General features: G+C 44.9%; 2 protein-coding genes across 3 annotated transcripts; one reads left to right on the forward strand and one right to left on the reverse strand.

The window, feature by feature from the left end:
- Positions 1 to 1,011: 1,011 nt before the first annotated feature.
- On the reverse strand, positions 1,012 to 13,551 carry capzb (capping actin protein of muscle Z-line subunit beta). 2 transcript variants are annotated; one of them, XM_056606290.1, is made up of 10 exons: positions 13,315 to 13,551; positions 9,370 to 9,459; positions 7,688 to 7,809; positions 7,035 to 7,148; positions 5,999 to 6,140; positions 5,245 to 5,361; positions 5,075 to 5,140; positions 4,600 to 4,676; positions 3,974 to 4,075; positions 2,114 to 2,202 (listed from the first exon to the last, which is right to left on the reverse strand). In XM_056606290.1, the coding sequence occupies exons 1-9, from the start codon at positions 13,315 to 13,317 to the stop codon at positions 3,982 to 3,984; spliced, it is 825 nt and encodes a 274-aa protein (XP_056462265.1). In that variant the 5' UTR covers positions 13,318 to 13,551; the 3' UTR covers positions 2,114 to 2,202; positions 3,974 to 3,981. The 2 variants fall into 2 exon arrangements, with proteins under 2 accessions (XP_056462266.1, XP_056462265.1); XM_056606291.1 differs by lacking the exon at positions 3,974 to 4,075 and having other exon boundaries at positions 1,012 to 2,202.
- Positions 13,552 to 14,156: 605 nt separating this feature from the next.
- On the forward strand, positions 14,157 to 16,568 carry LOC130402174 (MICOS complex subunit Mic10-like). Its single transcript, XM_056606303.1, has 4 exons — positions 14,157 to 14,256; positions 15,893 to 15,940; positions 16,146 to 16,255; positions 16,364 to 16,568. Exons 1-4 carry the CDS (start codon positions 14,196 to 14,198, stop codon positions 16,373 to 16,375), a joined length of 231 nt encoding a protein of 76 aa, XP_056462278.1. The 5' UTR covers positions 14,157 to 14,195; the 3' UTR covers positions 16,376 to 16,568.
- Positions 16,569 to 17,770: the final 1,202 nt, after the last annotated feature.

The following is a 17,770-nucleotide window of genomic DNA, read 5'->3' on the forward strand; positions in this document are numbered from 1 at the left end:
TTTCATAAGTTGGAGGGGAGTCGCACTAACATAAGCAAAACTACTTGTAAGTTTCAACAGTCACCGTATTGATTTTATGGTAGATCTTCTTGGACCTATGATAGATGCTGCAGCTTAAACAGTATTTAAAAGGGTCCATAATTGTACAGTAGAGGTTAATTATTTGTCAAACCTCTATAAAATGCCTTTACATTTATATACATTTGAATGTAGGTTTACTATATAGAAACGCTTCTAGAGATCGATTTTAGGGCTGAAAATAAGGGAAATAATCTACCTAATAAGCATAAGTAAGCAACCTCATTACATTATCACATGGTAAAATACGCATGCAGGCTAATATGTGACCTAATATTGAAAAAGATTAGAGAAAAACCCAAGCTTCAGCTAAACATTTCTCATAGGGATCTAAATTTACATTTACGGCATTAAGCAGACGCTTTTATCCCAAGCGACTTACAACGGTCAATGCCCACATTCACACACCGATGGCGCAGTCAACTACGAAAGGTGACAGCCAGCTCTCCCGGAGCAATTAGGGTTCATAGTGCCTTATGGAGGTGAGGTAACTTCATCTAAAGATAAGGTTGTTTCTGTTGCTTTAATTAATGTGTGTGTGTGTCTGTTGCTTTATGTGTGTGTGTGTGTGTGTGTGTCTGTTGCTTTAATGTGTGTGTGTGTGTGTGTGTGTGTGTCTGTTGCTTTAATTTGTGTGTGTGTGTGTGTGTGTGTGTCTGTTGCTTTAATGTGTGTGTGTGTGTGTGTGTGTCTGTTGCTTTAATGTGTGTGTGTGTGTGTGTGTGTGTGTGTGTGTGTGTGTGTGTGTGTGTGTGTGTGTGTGTGTGTGTGTGTGTGTGTGTGTGTGTGTGTGTGTGTGTGTGCGCGCGTATCAAAGTAAGGTGCTGATGACTCAAAGGTCTCCTGGGTAACATTAGGAAGAGCACATGCATGGCCGGGTCCTACAAATGGAACACCCTCACCCTGGCATCAATGGAATATGATTAATAACTCAGACATGGAGACGCCAAGGGGAGCTTTTTACCGTTTTTATTGTTGCTGGAGGCTCTAATACAATATGAATCATAAGCTTTACAAAATAAAAACAAAATACAACAAAAGATTCCCCTCCGAAACGGAAATGGTCAAAAGTTTCCGTTAAACGCCAAGACAAACTGTGACCCCCAACAAAGACAGACGGGGAGAGAGAGAGAGAGTGAGAGTGAGGGAGAGAGAGAGTGAGTCAGTGAGGGAGAGAGAGAGTGAGTCAGTGAGAGAGAGAGAGTAGGATAGCGAAACAAAAGGGGAGACCATTATTCATGTTATACACAGTGTAAAGGGAGAGGGGGGGAGGGATGAGTGTGTGCTTAATGGCATGGGTATGTACAGTGAGTTTAACAGTCCATTCCCATGTTTTGTAAAAGTCTACCATTTTCTACCCAACCCGACTCCCACTCCCCTCGACCCAGGCTCTCCCCCTCTCACCCCCGCACAGCTCCCCCCCTCCCCCCATCAACCCTTTGAAAGATGGCAGCTACATTGACAGGTTAGGTTTCCTTACAGATAAATTAGGGGTGCTTTCGGCGTGTTTTGATAAACAAAAGAAAGATATAGGGGAAAGCAATAAAAGGGATGTGAAATGATGACTATTTGATAGTCTTGCCAAAAGCCCTCCCCCCTGATAAACAGTACAGTCTGTGTTGTCTATTACCCAGTTCTGGATGAGACAATATTACCAGTAACCGTTGCAATACTATCATTATATTCATAGTACGAGAGACAGAGAGAGAAAGGGAGGGAGGGGGTAAATGGCTTTCGTGATAAATGAGATGCCTCAAAACAAAAGCGTGAATGTTTTATTTAAAAAATAAGCTACGAATTTCCTCATTTTTTTTGTGTCGTTTTGTCCACAAATGAAACAAAAAGAGTGCAGCAAGAGTGAGACGGGTATGGAGGGTGGGACGCAAATAAACAGAAAGAAAAAGGAAATGAAATGGCAGAAATGAGGCAGAGAGAGAGAGCGTGCGAAAGAGCGAGAGAGAGAGCGAGAGCGAGAGACAGAGAGACAGAGAGAGATGGACAGAGAGACAGACAGAAGGACACGGGCCGCAGCGTCTCTAGCTTTGCTGTTTGCGTTTGAGCGCCAACATTAGATCGTTCTTCAGAGCCTCCTGCTTCGACTTGTCAGCCAGAGTCTGGACACTCCTGCAGGGAGAGAGAGACAGGGAGACGAGAGAGTCAATGGGAGTGAACATGGACGTCAATGAGAAAACACTCTCGACCTCGAGCAGAAAGGGGGGGGTGTTTTTCTTCAGAATTTTTCATCCACATCCTGTGTGGAGACATGGGGAGTGGAAGCGGTTAGTTGTAGGAATATGTTTGACAAACGTTAGCCATGGGAATATCGCTCTCACAGTCCAGTTGGCCCGGAAGAGGTGTTCCGGACACACTACGCAAAACTGTTGCGCATATTGTTTGTTGTACATGGGTTAATCATGTGTTTTAGTTTAGTGCTGAACATCATACCATTTACTCTAATAGAATTAGGTAACATTATCAAACAATCTGCAAAAAGAACATAATCTTGCCAAATTTGACTTCAGTTGGATTGTGGCATGCAAGCACACACGAACACACACAAGCACAAAGTGCAATCAGAGACAGATGTTTTGGCCTTGACTTCATTCAAGTAATCATGTTTTTGAGGTCTTCTTTCAATTCGTACAGCTCCTTAAGTTATGATGTCTATTTTTGCTACAGTCCTCTGAGCAGGCACCGTTAAAGGGATTCTCTTATGGCCAGATGAGCATTTGTTGGCTGGAGTCCTGAGCCCATGACCCTCCCTGGGAACAAGGCGAAGCACCAGACGATACCGATGTGTTTATATGGACACAGCTCTGTGATTCACAGCTCTATTGCGAAACTGATTATGTGGTGGACATTTCTTTGAAATGCTGCCAATTTTCCAGCGATAGCCATACTGTTATAAGAAGGGCTGTCCCCAAATATTTGAATAACCAAATTAACCCTTGTTAGTTTGGTGTATGGATATTAGAAAACTATTTGAATACACTTTGACTTCTTGCGATGTGGGAATGGGTGAGACTGACAGAGACTTTAAATAACTGGTTGGAATAATACTAGGTATTGTATAGGAATATGAATGGCGGCAGGTGGTGGGGTTAATGTTATAGAAGGGTTTCCATAATGAACATATTTAGCAGTCATTCAAGGCCAAAAGATACCAAAAAGATCTACCCACTAATAACAATGGGCTTTTCATTAACAAAACATAATTCCCTTTATGGGGATCAGTCAAACACAATAGCGTCTATGTGAATTCTCTCTGGGTGAACAGCGCTAGTCCTTGTCTTAGGCTACGGTGAAGCTTGGCTGAGCTGGACTCGGAGCGTTGAGTTTATTCCAAATGCACGGAGGTCCACGCAGTAATCCTCAGTGATGTTAAATTGCTGTTGTGATTTAGGAAAAACTATCAGTTGACAAAAAAATGCCATCGTGCAGTAGTGGTCTCCCCCAGCTCCGATTCAGGCAGGGAAAGATGCGCACCGCGTGGGAATGTCTCACGGTGTGCGTATCTTTCATAGCCACAGTTTGTGACTATGTTTTTAGAAATATTAGAAATTTCGTTTGGAAAACATGACAATTATTTAAAGCTTTCAATTATGTATTCTGGCAAGCCCTAGTTATCGGACACCAGTCCACTCATCAAAATAGTTGGTTAGCTGTTTGTTGATTCCACTGACCTGTGATCTGCTGTGGTTTACAAAAATATGAGTCACAATCATAATCCATTTCCATATCTGAACATAGGTATTAGGTGGGAAGATGGAGACGGCCTCAAAACAGAGTGGAAGGGTTAAGGGTTAAAGGAAGGATGGGACATCAGCATTCCTTATCAGCTCTGGTCATTGATGCAACCCACGCGCATTCACAGGCCTCCCATGCCAGGCTATACCTGTGAACCTAGTCGATGAAGATCTGGCGCTGGGTCAGGACCTGCGACAGCTCCTTCTGGAGCTGTCGGTACTTTTGGTTATCAGGCAAAGAGTCAATAGATCTGGATCAGGAGAGGAGAGACAGTGGGGGAGGCCGGAGGTAGGAGCGGCAGAGGGGGGGGGGGGGGGGGGGGAAAGGCCACGGAGGAGAAGGAAAACAATGAGAAGGGTGGGGGAGGACCCGGAGGGGACGATAAAGGGAGAGGGAGATTGGGAAATGAAGACGTGATGAGGGGGAGGAGGGAGAGGGAGGCGGGAGGGACCATGAATGAGAAGGGAAACAAGGAGACAACAGCGGGGGAGACAAGCGGAGAGTGGACCCCGAGCGAGGGAGCGAGAGGTGAGGATGAGGAGAGGGATCGGGAAATGAAGACAGGATGAGGAGAAGTTCAGCGAGACACAAGTTCGACTGAAGGACGGGGTATAAACAAGGGTATAAACGTGAAGAAACGCAGGGGAAAGACCTAGAGAAAGCAAAGGAATAAATAAAAAGGCATGAAGGATAAGCACCGGGAACCCTGGGGGTGTGCAGTCCTGTGAAGAGATACAGTAGTCCAACCAATCAGAGCCTTCCGTGCGCCGTTACCTTAGGCCGTTGACGATGTCCTTGGTCTTCCCAAAGTAGATTTCATTCAGCGTGGAGCGGATCTTGTTCTCCATATCCTGGGGAGGGAAAAGAACGGCCATGAAGATACGAGAGCTAGCCGTTCTCCATATCCTAGAGGCGCCATTTGTGTGGATCCCATGAGATTTAAAACGGCTGGCTGAACCTACAACTGGAGCGAGGTGGCTTCATTATAATAATAATAATCAATTTTATTTATAATGCACTTTATATTCAAGAATCTCAAAGTGCTTCAGAGAAAAAAATACCAAAAAACTATTAAAAGGGGGAACCTATGTCTACACGTGTCCCGGCGTAAACAGCAGAAAAGCTCGAATGTAATTACATACTCATCACTGCCTCACAAAAGCATGTTCGATAGCACACAATAGAGTGGATAAATGGAAACGACAGGACGTTCATTAATGAGCCAAGGGACCGGTGCAGTACCACGTACCTCCACAAGGCGGCCGATGTTGGCAATGTGCGGTGAGGACTCTCCCACCGTCTCGTCCTTCTCCATCTGTGAGGTGACACCGAATGCGACATTTAAACCGGGTCCCGGGCGGACACGTGGTAGAGCCGCATGTTAGAACACACCCACGCTACAACAGCCGCGCCACAGACCTGTCTTGTGAGGCTGCCCCCCAGGTTCATGGTACCAGAGCCGGCCTTGGTGGTCTGCAGCCACAGCATGACAGTAGAGGTGAGTTTGTAGTGAGCGGTGCGGCCACTCGACTTCTCCTGCACCCGGGGAAACAAACACACAGCCATTACCACACACACACACACACACACACACACACACACACACACACACACACACACACACACACACACACACACACACACACACACACACACACACACACACACACACACACACACAGTAACAAAGGGCTAGACGGCCCGAATGTAAGCAAAACAAGCCAAAATAAATAAGTCTAATCTCAGATCCGGCCTACTATGTCATTGCAGAACTCCTTGGGGGTTAACTGCACAGAGCTGGGCCTGTATCCGCAAACTGCAAGGGGCGGAGTTACGTCTAGTTTCCTGCTTCATTAACGGGGTATTCTACCGAAGAAAACTCACCAACGAAGTGTATTCTACATTTGCCAGTGGACCCGATGTGGTTTCGACACGTTTACAGACCCTTTTTGTACAGTCTGATAGTGCTGGCTCAGTTTGTGTTCCAACTACGCACTTACAGCTCCCCGCCTCCAGCGACACGATCGAGACAAAGTGAAACGCCCCATTCACCCAGATTTGGCGCACTTGTACCCAAAGAATTCAAACCAAAAACTTCCCGGTCGCCCAGAGTGGAGGTCGTCTGCCAGAAGTAACCAAAAACAAGACGGAGAAGGCAGGTGTGTTTGCTCACCTGCACCTCCACCACGTGGATGGAGTCCCAGCACCCCTTGATCTTCTTGGAGCCATCGCCGGCCTTCTTGATGAGGATGACGCCGGCGAAGCCGTGGTCCAAGTCCCAGAGGTAAACGGAAGACACGCCGCCCTCAAAGTACCTGCCCACCGCATAGGGAGGGAAGGGGGAGGTTAGGGAGAGAGGAGACAAACACGGTTCATTAGAGTCAAGACCCGACACGTTCTGTTTAGTCGGCTACCACTCATGACATCTGTGTGTGTTGAGGGTGGGGGAGAAGGAGTAAAAGGGGAGGGCTAGAGGGAGGGCGTAGCGGGAAAGGGAGGTGGGTGGAAGGAGGTTGAAAGGGAGGGAGGGGGAGAATAGGGAGGCATGTAGTAAAGCCGGATTTAAAGCCGGAATTAAGGCAGGAGATCCACGTCACGACGAAGACACACGCAGTCCTTCACGCAGCTGTCTAAATGTATTCTCTCCCGTGTCACCTGACCGTGTACACAGGGAGCAGTGTGGGATTGGGTTCCCGAACCCAAACGTTAATGAACCGAGGAAATCCGGAACGGAATCCTGAACGGAATTGCGAGACGGAGTCTCCCATGGGGTAGAGACTGTCTCGGGAATCACGAGCGGGAGTCTCTCTTCCTACATGGAGCACTTGGCGGAGAGACAGTGTCTTGGGAATCGCGGGAGCGAATCTCTCTCCCTAATTCTCCAAGGAAAAATATTTAGAATAATACTTGAATGTCATACAGCGAAGCGGCTGATCCACCGGAGATAGTGTTTGTGCATTCATCTTATTCCCGTGTCTAGCAGCCGCAAAACCACGTCAGGCCACTGCTAATTCGGGGGTGAATCACTGCGTATCCCAGCAAAGAAACGAGACACGCGTGGCTGACCTCTGGGAGTCCTGCACGCCTTTGCGTAAGCGTAGATCCACGACTGTTATGAACAAGTCTTCACGTTGTGACGTGGACCTTCTAGGAGCTGACCCAGGGGTGTCTTTGGGGCTTAAGGCGGTTGCAGGTGGGCCGGTACTCACAGGTCTCGGTACTGGTCGAAGGCGTTGTTGGCCTCCACCTCTAGCTTCCTCAGACGGGCTGATGGCATCGCGCCATCGTCGATGGGGGGCTCGTACTTATTACTCCAGGGGGATCTGAATGGATTTAAAATGGTAAAAAAGGGGTTTAACAATAGGGCTGTAACAGTTTGAAGACATAGTGTATACTTTATTACACACAATCCAAACCTTTTTGACATGAGCAGATAGAATTCAATCTCAGTTTCAGTCATAAAACGAGTTAGAAATGTGTGCCATCCTTTCCATCAAAATTCAGTGGAAAGCAGTTTCACATGTAAAAGGTGATAGTTTCACATCTAAAGCTGTGAAATCCTATCCATGATTGTTATCGCTTTACAACCTTGGCTAAGCCCTCTTTTACATAAACAAATACCCACAATCTTCCTTTACAGATTTGGTTAAACAAGGCTACTGCTTGGTCTGTATAGGTCAAAGGGCAGTGTATTGAACCTAGGTGTGCTGAGTCAGACCACCACCCCTACTCATTCATCCCAGTCCAACGCTTTAATCTGAGTCACACTGAAGAGACATTTCAGCAAATATGTATCTTGTTAAAGAAATATGTCAACTCTTTGTGGGTGGGCCACAGCTGAACTGCAGTTGTGAAGTCCTACCTGTAGGAGTCGCCGTCTCGGTTGTAATCACAGAGCAGGTAGTCTTTGCCCACCACTTTGTCCTTGGCGATTTTTAGAGGCTGATCCACGGAGGAGAGCAGGTCCTCACACAGACTGGGCACCTGAACACAGCACAGGAAGCACGGAGGCATGGCCGTGACAAAGGTGTGTTCAGTAAAAAGAGAAATGTAACCCAATCAAGGACACAATTCAACAAGTAGATGGCAGCTCGTCTGTGCAAAAGATGAGTGCGTCAGTATTAATAGAACACAGTAGATGCAAAAGAGGTTGATTTTGCCCCTTTATTGCCATGCAAAATTCATGAGACATTTGGTTCCGATCTGAGTCATATAATGAAGGAACCAATTTCTCTTTTCCTTCCTTCCACATTACAACATCTTACGAGTGAGTAGGGTAGGGCGCAAGAGAGATTTGCGGAAGTATCTCTGACCCGTAGAGCACCTTGTAGAATAGGTCCTAGAAAATGACAGCTCACTCAGTGGCACGGACCCCTGCCCCCCCTCACCCTGTCTGTCTCCCCTCTCTCACACACACACACACACACACACACACACACACACACACACACACACACACACACACACACACACACACACACACACACACACACACACACACACACACACACACACACACACAGCCACACACACAGCCCTGTTCTTCCCTGACACGGTCTCCACACCTGGCAACCCCAGACGTGTGTTTGAAAGTATGTCGGGAGAGCATGTAAGGTAAGACACGTGATGGGGGAACAAAAACAGGTGAACTGAGGTGAAACCGACCGGAATGGTGGCGAAGGAAAGGGGGAGAGAACAGAGTGTGCAGTATGCAGGCGTTACTGACAGTTCTGCTAATACTCACTAACAACCACCAGACACAATGGATAGGGGGTGGGGGGGAAACTAGCAGGTGGGGTTGTGGAAAGAGGAAGGGGCAGCACCATGTGAGCGGGCGCTTCTTCAAATGCTGCCAGCACTGTGACAACATTCATTTCAGATCAGGCTTAAAAAAAAAATTATAAAAAAATCACGGCTGCAGTCCGAGGCACCACCGTGGCAAACCCGCCGTGGCTGCAGGACCCCGACGCAGACACACGGCTTTGGTCTGTTAAAACTGTTCTAAGGGAGTATCCATGTCGTGAAAATTACAAATATAAAAAAAGGTTGTTAAATAAATATCAAATTCCGCTTGACCTAATCACTAGATCTACTACACTCTAACAAAAATACTGACCCACACACAGACATGTTAACACATTAGGAACAACCCTGTAAATATCCCTTATATAATATTCATGGGATTGCACCTGGCTGGCTGAGAGTATTTCTAGGCCAACTTCTGAGAGTAGAAACCTCTAACAACACTGCTGCAATACGGAATGCTGTTCCAGGGAACTCCAAAAAGGAAGGTCTCCGTCACAAAGCTGTGTGTGTGTGTGTGTGTGTGTGTGTGTGTGTGTGTGTGTGTGTGTGTGTGTGTGTGTGTGTGTGTGTGTGTGTGTGTGTGTGTGTGTGTGTGTGTGTGTGTGTGTGTGTGTGTGTGTGTGTGTGTGTGTGTGTGTGTGTGTGTGTGTGTGTGTGTGTGTTGGGGGAGGAGGGGGTATCAGTGCGCGTGTGTATGTGGCAAGTTGATACGACGGTGCCGGGCAGGTGGTATCTCACCAGGTCAATGAGGTCGCTGAGGTTCTTCTCAATCTGCTGAGGCGGCAGACGCCTCATCAGGTCCAGGGCACAATCTAGCTGCTGGTCGTTCTGAAACAAAGCACAGGGAAGTCCCATGATTACATGATTAACCAGGCAGAACAAAACACCTTGGATTAATTCCGCCAGTAGACTTTGACGTTGCACAGCTCCAACGTTCATATTGCATGTTATAAAATGAATGGCTTCTACAAGTTTATCCTTTGGAGGCAACAATGGTCAAAGTTATTTTCGAATGATGACGATGCAGAGACGATTTCCTCCTTAAAGATATAATGAAACCGAAAAGGACTTTGACCTTATCAGATCATCCATCAAACTGAGTCGTTACAACTAGTGTCAACAGACTACCAATGACAAGGTCAATACACATCCCTCCCCATTAATCTGTTCTACGCGGTCATCTTTCGGTCGCCATTGTCGTCCCGTTTATGTTATCAGACTATTTATACACAGTTAAGAGGGCAGTGGGTGCAATTTAGAATTGTATTTTAAAGCTGCAGCTGTTTTTATTGGCATGTCCTGCTCATAGGACACTGTTGTTTTAATTTTTCAGATAGACAATAGATCAATACCACCGTTTCATTGTGGAATCTGATTTATTGTAGCCTGGGAACCAGATGAATCTGCGGCCTCATGTTTAATTTCTTCCATTATATATATACATCTGGCCCCCCTCCCAGTCAGACAGATTTCAGGCAGACATGGCTGGCTCGGGCCAATCACAACCATATATTTAATGTTGCCCAGGTTTGATCCAATGAGGATACAGAGGAGCGCCCTATGGGAGCGGCGTTAAGGCATTTAATAAACAAACAAGATGGCTGCTGCTGCTGATGTGTCACGTTTTGTTGCTCTGAATGGTTGTAGGTCTATCCAATGCGTCCAGAGGCAATTTCCGTGGTTTTTTTTGCCCTTATAAAATAAGCCCTTTTAATAAACGGATCGGTTCCAGACTAAAACGCATTTGGGAATTGGTCTGCCGATATCAGGCTAGATTTGTTCCATTGCCGTCAAATAAGATTTGAGCGAAAATTCAGACCAGTTAAGCAAAAGTGGGGCGAGTAATCTAGCTTGGCCAGAACTATTCCAGACAAATTGGCATTAAAAAGCCTTTAATTTTGATAACATGAATAAGGTATTTCTGGCTATTGGATTGGAGGAGAACCGCCGTCTCTGGCTATTTAGTGAGATTTCATTGGTTGCAAGTTTAATGACAGCCACCTTTGCTTGTTTTCCTATCTTTTGAAGGTGAGGCGAGGCAAAGCGAGATTAGTCTCACTAAAATGCTGTTTGTTTTCCTCAATATTGAAATGTTGGCCGAGGTTCGTGGTATTCTAACAACCCTCCACCGGGCCGTCCTGCTGTAAGTGTGCTACATTCTGTACGAGGGTACGAGATCAGGGAGGACCAAAGCATTGTGGGATGTATTTCAAGCCCGCACTACCTCATTCCCCACTGTGATGTCTCAGTGTCACTAAAGCAAACAAAGTTTACCATTTGTCGTCAATGATTGTCTACAACAGCCAAAGACAACAGTTTTAGGCGGAATGTCAATACATCTATCGTCTTGAATATAAAGTGCATTATAAATAAAATGTATTATTATTATTATTATTATTATTATTATTATTATTATTATTATTATTATTATTATTATCTAAACACATCCACAAGCCCATCCAGAAAAGGAACAAGTCTCTGTTCAAGTGGCACAAATATTTGCCATGATTTGAACTAGTCAATTCCATTGTACTTTTACAGTGTCTGCCTGGAAGTTGTTGCGGCAACTTGACAAATAGCCTAGAGTTCAAGATTAAGTTAACCAGCCTGTTATTATTTCCTTAAGCCTGGCGGGTAAGCAAATAAAGTATAGTAATAATTCCTAGGAGAGGCAGAACAGACATGGCGAAATAGCTGAGCTTATCCCCCCCAGGGAAACCCCTTGACTAAGTATGCAGTGAATACCAGGATAGCAGTGTGTATAGATGGACAGGCTAGCCACAACACGAAATGCCTGGGAATGCACAGAAAGATGTCTGCAAGCACTGTGGGGCTGATAGCAGAGAGGGGAAACGTGTGGTTTCCACTAAGCCAGGCCACAGAAAAGCAAACCCTGTCACTGCAGTGTTTTACTATAGACACACACCATTTGTATTAGTGTGGCCTCTCCCTACTCAGGACATTCAAACTTCCATGGGCTGTTTTTAAACAGATACTCTTTAAACAAAAGTTTACATGCACAAATGTTTGGCTGACATACTGTACACTGTACCAACAGCGATATATCGTGAGTCACTTTGGATTCAAGTGTCTGCCTAATGCCCTGAATGTAAAATGTATTTTTGAATCTACCTAAATATTTTTGGATTACTTTATTGGGTCCAATAGAGAAGTTTTACTTCTCTTTTTACAATGAATTGAACTACAAAACCATGAGATAAGCATTTTCCCGAAAATGACCTGTACATTTCCTCATTGGTGATTCATGTGTTTAACAGGTAGGTGACCCACCTTAAAAATGATAAAATAGCTTGACTCTTCGAATGGCACACAGCGTAAAGATCTAGATCAAAGTTAGCTCTTCTTTATATTCCTTTCCACAGAACATTTAGGAAACTGATTCACTCTAAAACCATTCACTAGTGTTATCTCTGCATTGCATCACTTCAAGTGTGTGGACCTTAGAAAGTAGACACAGCTGCATCTTTATCGACTGAACATCACGATGGAAAGAAAGCCATTCCTCTCCATAAACATATTTCTGTATGGGGGGTGGGGGGGAGGGGTCCCTCTGAGCAAACAGAGTTCCCATGGCAATTTCTTCCACACTCTGTTGCCTATGTCAAGCCTGTTAGCTTGTATTAAAAGTCTTGTCTCAGTCGATGATTCAGTCTGCAGCATCAGACACCTGTGCTCCCTGACAGTGTTTACCAGCGCCCCCGGCCTCCTGTAAACACTCGCGAGGACCAACAACCCTTGGGGGTCAGGGGGGAACACACCAGGAGGATGGATGAGGTGATGCTGAGAAACAAAGTGGTGACTAGGGGATACAAACCACCTGGCCTTAGAAACGATGTGAAACAGAGTTGTTTCACATTCAAGTTAATGTGCCGACAATATCTGCTCATTACGAGTGATATAGTGTTAAAATAGCCAGTGTAGGTTTTTTTACCCAAGTCCTTAAGTAGTGGACATAGTGAGGATACACAGCATCTAGGCTTACAGAGCATATATAAATAAATACATACATGTAATAATCAATGAAATAGCTGGAATGGTACACAATGATACAGGCATACATGGAATTGATGTTAAACAATTGTTCATTTACATTTCAAAACACTTTACTGACGTTCATTCTTGCAAGACAGCTACTGACAAGGGGGTTGCCGCTTGTATGGTTAATAACAGCAGAGAGGAGGCTTATTATAGCGACAGGCACCCCGGCGCTGGTCTATTTTAAACGCGTGTGCGTGTATAGTGCACGGACCCGGGGTGTGTATGTATGCAGGATAGTCTTTAAGGCAATACACCAACTTGCTTTCGAATCCAAAACATCCTGTGCTAACTTTATTTTGCAGCCAACCGGGCATCCTGTCTGGCAATAGCTCCATGGCTTGCAGGCTAACTAGCAGACAGTTTAGCGATTGTTATTCTTTACGAGAACCAAAAAAGACAAAATGCAGAGGGGCGACAGGGGCTAGGACGAATCGTTAAGACGCCTTGACGGTTGATATACATGATCCCTGCACGACTCTCAAGTTACTAGCCTCCACCTCCTATAAAGGAGCGCTAACGTTAGCGTTAGCTTAGCCCTTAGCCCGTATCGCTTCGTTAGCGGTAGCCAACAGCCCCACCAAAACCCTCCTCCTTCCCCATCCCTCTCCAGCCCGCGGCCCTTACCATGTCTGCGGAGTTCTGTGGCGATGTCAGTGGGGGAATATGATTTCACCGATGAGCCTGCAATTTTTAACTGATGTGTTTTATAAATGGTTCCCCGCGACTATTGCTGTGTTTTGTCCCCACCGAATATGAGATGTTTCTTTTCGCCTCCCTCTACAGAACCCAACCCTGTCAGCGAATTCACTTCCTCAACCTGGGTACAGGAAGGAGGCCGGAGAAAAACAAGCGACGCTTGCATGTCCGGGTCATTCTGGTCTCGCTTTACACCAGCCAATCGCAAAGTAGTAAGAAATGCATTGCCAAGTATGGAAAGAGAGGAGTGGTGCAGAGGGAGAGGGAAGGTGAGGGTAGTGTCATAGACGACGCTACAATACGGGGATATAGCAAATCAATTTATCTATCTATATATATAAAGATATAGCTATAAATATAGTTATAGATGTAGCTATATGTTTTTATGTGCAAATATATTAATAAATTAATAAATAAAATTAAATAAAAGATATATATATGTCAATAAATTATATGGATTATATAATAAAACCAATTATTCTGAAATTAATTGAATGACATGGAATACATAGGGTTTACAATTTCATTATATTTTCATTGCACATATGTTAAGAATAAATAAAAGTTTTAACTTTATATACAGAATGTCCTTTAGAAATATGTTTTCATTATTTGTATAGAAAATGACTATATATTATGGAATACGGCTGCTTGACATACGTTTATTTATTTTCTTCAAACTGTATCGTGAACAAGGAATATGATTTCAAACCATATTAACATTACAAACAAATTAAGACTGAAGACGAAGTCACATGACTACCCTCACATATCGCGATGTGAGCAGCATTTCCTGACTGCTTAAAAACATGGCAGATGCGTCTGGACTAAAGTGGGACCGGTGTCTTGCTGATACCGCCGTGAAAACCGGTATTTATGTCATTCCACCATATGCATGGGCATAATCTGCACAATAAATCTTATGAGACACATTGTGGGCAAATTATGAGGTTTACGAACACGTTTATTTTGCTAGCCAGTGAAACTGAGGATTCAGGCAATGACCTACTACAACGCTCAAATAGGACGTACAAATCCGAGTGACAGTCTTAATAATGGTTATAATCATAGAATATCTATTAAGGGCTACTTCTGTTTGAATGTATTTTACATAACGCATCGCACAGACAAGGATTATCTGCCGTAGAATGTATCTTAGTTTGTGGGTATTTTGGCTTAGGTAGCTACCTATATTGAAGTTCAAATGCAAAACGTGTGTTATGAAATTACAAACGCTATAATATGAATTGTATGTGTTTTTAAAACTACAAACTAAGGTGGTTCACATCTATCCATTAGTCGTAAAATACCATTACGTGTATGCATTAAAGGACATGATATTAACACGCGATTCCCAAGAACATGGGGGGATTCCTGTTTAATCCCTCACTAGATCAATACATTTATATTGTAGCGATCTGTGGGTAGATGGAACTGATTCAATAGAGGGCGCCACACTTCTCTACAATTAAGTAGGCCTGAAGAGCAACATGTTTGTTTCACTGGACACAACCTCAAATCTAGTACTCGATATCACACACACCATGTTCATGTTTATGATGTAATCAAAAAAGTTGTCTATGTACCCAGATAGCTTTTACCTCAAAATAACCATGTCCTCATAATTTTCTCCCTGTCAACATTTTATCGACATGCTTTATTTGAAAAAGCTCTCGGTCGTATCTCATATTTGGCATTTATTCATTTGGAGGGGGTTGAAGAGACATTAAGTTAACCAAGATGAAAAACTCTGTATTTAAGCAGAAGTTGGAACAATGTTCATGCAAATAATAGCGGAGCCGTCAATGATTTAATATCTGGAATGGCTTGCTCTTTATTGTCCCTAGTGGGCCGCGTTTGCCAATGGTTTAATACAAAACGGTCGCAGCGTTCTTGCAGAGGTAAATCAGTCATGCTGCATAGCTCGCTGAATCCAATTAAGAGAGTCAGAGGGGCCCAAATAGTTGTTTTTATGTGCTACTGTGCCGGGTGGCTCGGGGCTGGGCGCGCCAGCCAGCAGTATAAAGGTGGCACTGAGCACACTAGCACATTCCACCTCCTCGTTGAAACTTCGCCTCATGTCTGAGGAGCTCCCGGCCTTCGTCTGTCAAACACACCCAGTCTCGGTGTATGTTTTTATTATGTTATGCAGACTACAGTCTCACCTTTTTACACCTCTGACCCCTTTGCCTTTTGTCTCCTTGTGTCAATCAATGGATCGTCTCTTAATCCCGGTTCCATCCCCACCCCCCTTGTATGTCTTTAATAACACCCTGCCTGTGTTCTCACACACACAGACACTCAACACTGACACATAGACACACATGTATGGATTCACATGTCTCATTGTAACGTAGTTCTCTTTGTGCCGGGCCTGGTGTTGTGTTACCGTTATGCTCACGTTTCCCCAGCGGTGGGGCAGGCTGTTCCAGAGGTACAGCTCTCCATTGTCTGTGTGTAAGCCGACGACGCTATTAACACTTTCTTCTTCCTTGCTTTTTGGTAGTCACTGGCCTCGGTGTGGGGATGGCCTTCTCGTTCCTCGTCTTCAAGCGTAAGTCCTCATATTCATCCGAGAGATAGGACGGCCATCTCTGTTTCGATAACTGTATACTGTATAACATAAGCCCTGTCAGCAGAATGGTGTTTTCCTTTTGTTTAACTTTCTTGCCCTTGTCCACGCATGGGCTAATGACAGTAGTGGTGTGTTTTGTGTGTGTGTTGAACAAATCTAAACAATGATAACTCTTCTTCGGCAGGACACACATGGCCTGCCTCACTGGGTGCAGGCCTGGGCTTTGGGATGGCGTATTCCAACTGCCAACATGACAGGAGATTGCCCCATCTGCTGCACGGCCACATGGTTAAGGTTAGTTCACTTTGTAGACAGAGATGCTAAACGTTGAACTTATTAAGGCATTGCGCCAACGTGAAAGGGATGGGGCACGTTATGTATCTGTCTCTGTTTGTGTTCCAGGACCAGCAGTGAGGGACGGGCCGGGTAACTGTGGTGTAACCATTCCCTTGTCCCTGCCATTTATCTAGTCAACAAGTTTCTCTCACATTTTGCTGCAGATTTCTGTGTAAAAACGAATCCGCCCCTTGATATTCTTATGTATGTTTAAAGGCAGTGGTTGTATATTTAATTAAAGAATTATGAACTGCTTGCGGGTGTGGTAGGGTTTATTGTGTGTGTGTGTGTGTGTGTGTGTGTGTGTGTGTGTGTGTGTGTGTGTGTGTGTGTGTGTGTGTGTGTGTGTGTGTGTGTGTGTGTGTGTGTGTGTGTGTGTGTGTGTGTGTGTGTGTGTGTGTACGTTTTTTGTGTTAATGAGTCGTGAGGACTGGGTCTCCTGCTGTTTTGGAATGGAAGCCAGATTTCTCGTCTGCAGCCCTGGTAGCCAGCAGGAACCGAACGATTCTGCTGAATAATGGTCTAAGAGTTGGTCCATTTTCTATCAACTTGACTGAATGATTTCACATTTTGGCGGCAGACCTTACCTACTAATTTGTAACCACTACCAGCCTTCCCTCTCGGGCTGTTCGGGATCAGCGCAACACACACGTGTACGAAAGGTATGGAAGATAACACGACTGCTAGGGTGCCAGTTGGTTCACTCTTAGAGGCCAAGCATTATCAGCTCGGGAAATAAAGCTGGGAGATGTACGGGTTTTGTAATGAAATCGGTGCATGTGTTGTCTCTGCGTATCAGAAGACCTGGTACATTCACTGTGGTTGTTGGCTGACGACCTTTTTGGCAACACTGTCAAGACTCTGATTGATCACTTATGTGTTTTCGGGGCCCGCTTTAGTCAGTTTATTTGTGTGTGTGCCTCATGCACGCCCACGTTTGTACAGCCCCCCTGGTGCAACAGAATTCGTGGAATGCAAAGGAATGCCATTTCTGGACTGGAGCTTTGGTCTTATTGCTAACAGGTGAGTACTGTGTTCTGTAGCGCACGCCTGTGAAAAAAAAAAAGTGCGAACGTAATACGCTTCCAGATCAAGGGAGGCGATGTTACATGCCCTTGTGTCTGTCATCCTGCCCGTTCCCTTCAGCCACTCGGGCTGGTCGATGTCGAGCGAGGTCAGCGGTGTGGAAGCAGGTACGGGATTCAAACATGCTTGGGGGGGGGTGGGTGGTTTGCCATCAAGGCTTTAAAAACGAGCCTTTTGATAACGAGCCGCATGCACTTTGCCAACAGTGTGTTACTAATGAAACAAGAACCATACAATTCAGATTGGAAAAATGTTGTCAGGGGTTAGAATTGTTCATGAGGTCATTTATGGTCAGTGTGTTAGTTTAACTATATCAAAGTTGTGTAATTAGTTAAAAGATGGTGAAATAATTATTTAGAAAGTATAAAGGAAACTAGTGGGATAGCT

The sequence above is a fragment of the Gadus chalcogrammus genome, chromosome 13 (genome assembly GCF_026213295.1).
Source record: "Gadus chalcogrammus isolate NIFS_2021 chromosome 13, NIFS_Gcha_1.0, whole genome shotgun sequence".
NCBI lineage: Eukaryota > Metazoa > Chordata > Actinopteri > Gadiformes > Gadidae > Gadus > Gadus chalcogrammus.